The sequence below is a fragment of the Somniosus microcephalus genome, chromosome 6 (genome assembly GCF_052327205.1).
Source record: "Somniosus microcephalus isolate GS21.2 chromosome 6, FLI_Smic_1.0, whole genome shotgun sequence".
Classification (NCBI taxonomy): domain Eukaryota; kingdom Metazoa; phylum Chordata; class Chondrichthyes; order Squaliformes; family Somniosidae; genus Somniosus; species Somniosus microcephalus.
In genome coordinates this window covers 163,484,782-163,489,682 of record NC_140992.1, presented here as the reverse complement: position 1 = coordinate 163,489,682, position 4,901 = coordinate 163,484,782, and the positions used below count along the sequence as shown (strand labels likewise).

General features: G+C 42.8%; 1 protein-coding gene across 1 annotated transcript; it reads left to right on the top strand.

Moving 5' to 3' along the window:
* Window positions 1-1,718: 1,718 nt before the first annotated feature.
* LOC147116162 (uncharacterized) lies at window positions 1,719-4,127 on the top strand. The gene has a single exon (XM_085992012.1). The coding sequence runs from the start codon at window positions 1,719-1,721 to the stop codon at window positions 4,125-4,127; it is 2,409 nt and encodes an 802-aa protein (XP_085848138.1).
* Window positions 4,128-4,901: the final 774 nt, after the last annotated feature.

Genomic DNA, 4,901 nt, shown 5'->3' with positions numbered 1-4,901 from the left:
CGAAAAAAGAAGGGAGATGAGTGTTATTGCCAGCAAAAGGGGGAGTGAGCAGGAAAAGCAGAAAAAGATCCCTCAAGCTCTGCAATGCCCATTAAGTAAAGAGAAGAAATCCCGCACGATAGACGAAGAAAAGGAGGATAGTGATGATGATTTAGTCCAAACAACTAGGAGGTTATATCCTCAGTATGAGCCACCACCAGCAGCATTGCCAAAACCCTCCCCATGTCAGTCGGTATCATCACCCCCTCCATATAGAGAGCGGGCTCCTGCCCCCCACTTATCATCACCATGGCCCCATACCAGCCCGGGGGTATCATCTAGAACCTGAAGTAAGGACCCCCGTAGTCCGGATTTAGAGGTGCCCCCCACGGCTCCTCCCTCCCCCGTAGAATTAGAATCATCGGTTTTAGCGGTTAGACAGGCTCCCATGAAATTATTTCTGAACCCTCAAGGAAACGGCAATGTTGCTGTTCACTGTCCGTGGTCCCCGTCTGAGTTGCAAACTATAATGGGTGAACTCCCAGATCCAGAATTAGAATTAGAAAAAGCAATAGCAATGTTAAAAATGATTGTTCTGTGTCACCAACCTAGTATTTTGGATATGGAAATCCTTTGTAAAGGTTGGTTGAAAGAATCTCAGTTCAAGAAATTAGAAGAAACCTTTAAAGGTTTCTCTACCCATCGTAATTCAGCCACTGCAGGCCCAGCCAACCCTCCAGCGGAGGGACTATGGACCCAGTTGTATACCGACTTGCATACTACCTTCCCCAAGAAAACTAACTGGTCAAAAAATAATGGAAACTACCCAAAGGAAGGATGAGGATGTAAAAGATTATATAGAGCGAGTAGAATCACAAATGAAACAGTTTTCAGGATTGGCTGAAAAAGAATCACGAGGCCCCTTGGTAAGTGCTCTTGTAAATGGCCTCCGCCCGGAATTAAAAGAACCATTACAATTGATTTGTTTGGGGTGGAGGCAGAAGAACCTTCCTGAATTGACTTCTATACTTAAAGATTTACAAGAAAGAAACAGAGAGCAAAAAGGGAAAAAGACTTATAACATGTTAGTAGAGTATGAGAAAAGTGAACCACTGGGAGAACCGTTTCCCATAGCTGCTCAACAACAATATCAACAACAGCAATATCGGGGAGGATATGGAAGGGGCAGAGGAAGAGGTGGATACTGGGCAGGAAATTATAGAGGCAGAGGATCAGGTCAGCAGGGATGTTTTGGAGGATTAGGTCAGCAGGGATGTTTTGATTGCGGACAAATGGGCCATTGGAGAGCCCAATGCCCAAATAAGGGAACGGGAGGTGGAATACAGAATCCCGACTTTACCACTTCCAATCCTTTCGCTACAAGAGGTAGTCAAGGACAGAGCCAGTGACAGTTAGAACCAGGTGCACCAGAAACCCAAATGCCCGTAGTTTCCAAAGATGCCCAAAGTGAACCAGAAATAGAGATTGAAGTGGCAGGTTAGCCAACCACTTTTTTGGTAGATACAGGAGCTACCTTTTCCATGATAGGAAGAGACTTGGCCAAGAAAATCCCAGCAAGCGGAACAAAGGTTTCCATAATAGGAGTGACTGGGATTCCCCAAAGTCTAAAAAGATCAGCGCCAATAACAATACAATTTGATCAATATGAACAAGGACATACGTTCTTACTATCTGAAGGTTCCAGTATGAATTTATGTGGGAGAGATTTAATGTGCAAGATGAACGCGACTATAATATGTTCCCCCACGAGAATAACGGTGCAAATCCCAGAAGAAAAGGCTTGTATTTGCCCAATGAAAGAGACCCAACACCCTGTTCTGTATACATGGGAAGTGCTACAAGGAAATTTACGATCAGATTTAGTGGATCAAATAGAGGTATGGGAAGAAATGACATACGTCTTGTCTGACTATATTAATACCTTAAACATAAGCTGGCACTACGATTTGCATTGTACCGTTTATTATGATAAAATTGGACACGACTGGAAATTGGAAAAGTTTTATCACCCGTTTTTAAAACTAAGTTACCTTTTATCCACCGAAATGGTTTTTGTTGGGCCAGAAGGAATCGCAGCCTTAGTTAATCTAACCATGACTTCAAGGTCGTTGTTCAAGATAAAACATTCCAAGCCACATCTGACTTTAGCTGTGGCACAAGGATACCGTTCAAAGGACATAGGGCCAATGGTACTGAGAATGAGCTCACTGCCAGTAACGTATACATGGTATAAAGAGGGAGCCGCCCTTCTCCAGTATGACAGTAATGGATTTGCAGTAAAGTTAGCTACAAAGGAAATTTTTAATGGATTTCTCGAAAGAAGAGAGTTGGGACACAATGGAGTATGGTTATCCAAACAGGTTGAAGAATGGCTTGAACAAGTCCCAGGGAAATTATGGGCACAACATCCTAACGAAGTAGGAAAAATGTATACGGCACAACCCTATAAAGTTACCATAAATCCAGCGGCACCATTACCACGAAGACAGCAGTACCCATTGTCTGAAAGAGCAGAAAGGGGGATACAGCCAGTAATTGAATCACTTTTAGAACAAGGTATTATTGTTCCTACTAAAAGCGCTTGCAATACCCCGATTCTACCAGTAGAAAAGGCGGAGTCCCAAAAATGGAGGTTTGTGCAAGATTTAAGGGCAGTAAATGAAGCAGTCTTCCCTACCTATCCGGTGGTCCCCAATCCAGTCACCATTTTAATCAGCATACCGGCAGACACTACTTTCTACACGGTAGTTGATCTATGTTCCGCTTTCTTTTCAATACCAATACATCCAGAGTCACAATTTTTATTTGCATTCACCTATAAAGGCCAGCAGTATACTTGGACTAGACTCCCACAAGGATTTACCGAAAGCCCTACGATTTTCTCTCAATGCTTAAAGAAGGATCTGGACGATGTAATCCTAGCAGCGGGTTCAACATTAATTCAATATGTAGATGATTTGCTATTAGCTTCACCAAACCGAGAAGCCTGTGTCCAAGACTCTTTAACTTTGTTAACGGCGTTAGCAGATAAACGACATAAGGTTTCCAAAACCAAGTTACAGATGGTTCAAGAAAAGGTAAAATATCTGGGACATCAGTTAGAACGAAATACCAGGCAGCTAACAAGTGATCGAGTAGCGGCAATTTGCAATTCACCTAAGCCAGTGACAAAAAGGGAAATGAAACATTTCCTAGGAATGTCTGGCTATTGCAGACAATGGATTTTAAATTATTCCGAGATATCCAGACCATTACTTGATATTAGTATGCCCACCATGCCAGAGAAATTGGAATGGAACCCAGGTACCGAGGAAGCCTTCCGGCAAGTTAAGCAAGCTATGGTATCGGCCCCAACTTTGGGACTCCCAGATTACAACAAGCCGTTTAACTTATTCGTGTATCAGAAATCAGGGTTCGCACAATCAGTGCTGACGCAGCTGCATGGAGATAAACAGCGGCCGGTAGCATTTTTTAGCACTCAATTAGATCCAGTAGCAAGAGGATTACCCGGATGTCTGCCTGCTTTAGCAGCAGCGTATTATGCCGTTCAGCAGGCACAGACGATCACTCTAGGTCACCAGACTGTTTTGTACGTTCCTCATGCGGTTGAAATTCTTCTCACCAAATGTGCTACCCAACATCTAACCTCAGCCAGGTTAACTAAATATGAGGTAGAACTTTTGTCCAATACAAGATTGGTAATTAAAAGGTGCAACACCCTGAATCCAGCTACTTTACTACCCACAGAGGAAGAAGGAGAACCACACTCCTGTGTAGAAATCACCCAGTTGGTTTCTAAACCAAGGATAGATCTGACTGAAGACCCTATACTAAATCCAGATTATATATTTTATGTAGATGGATCAGCATTGAGAGACTTGAAGGGAAGTCCAAAAACAGCATATGCAGTGACTACCCAGAACGAAACAATAGAAGCGTTTCGTCTCCCAAGTTCATTTTCAGCACAACAAGCAGAATTATTTGTGCTAACTAGAGCATGTATATTGGCTACAGGTCAATCTGTTAATATTTATACCGATTCTAGATATGCGTTTGGAGTAGCGTATGATTACGGACAGATTTGGAAACTTCGTGGTTTTTTAACATCTTCCGGAACCCAAATTTAAAAACGCACAAGAGGTGAAAAACCTTTTATTGGTAATCCAAAAACCTAAACAAGTTGCGATTATTAAGTGCCAAGCACACACAGGGCATTTGGATGAGGTTGCACTAGGAAATGCAGCAGCAGATCAAGCTGCTAAAACCATAGCCTTATCACAGATAGGATCACAGGTTAAGATTTGTCCAGTTAAAGAAAGTATAGATCAACAACAAACCCCATCCCTGAATGATGTGCTAGCCCATCAAGAAAAGGCTAGCCCTGAAGAAATAGCGGAGTGGGATGTTAATCACTGTTTCAAAAACACGGACGGCTTGTGGGTCCATCATGACGGCCACATGGTGGCACCCAAATCATTATTATCACCAATCGCCCGATGTGTTCATAAATTCACCCATGCGGGCAAAGGGGGGATGGCGGACTATATCCTCAAGACCTGGTATGCACCAGGAATCTCAAAGTTGGCAAAACAAATATGTGAAAATTGTACTATCTGCCAGACCATGAATGCAGGGAAAATAAAGAAGGTACAGCCCGCATCCCACCCAAACCCCATGGGCCCTTTTGTACACTTGCAAATGGATTTTATTGAACTACCTGTGTGTATGAGCTTTAAATATGTATTAGTTATTATTGATATGTTTTCAAGATGGATTGAAGCGTTTCCTTGTAGAAAGAGTGACGCCACTACTGTTGCTAAATGTTTATTGAAGGACATTGGCCTAGAAATTGAGTTTTGGCGCAGTCAGGGCTTTAGCGCCGGAAGTTAGTGCCGGAGCTA

Coding starts and splice junctions, on each gene's coding strand:
- LOC147116162 (XM_085992012.1), top strand. CDS start 1,719: ATGAACGCGACTATAATATGTTCCCCCACGAGAATAACGGTGCAAATC.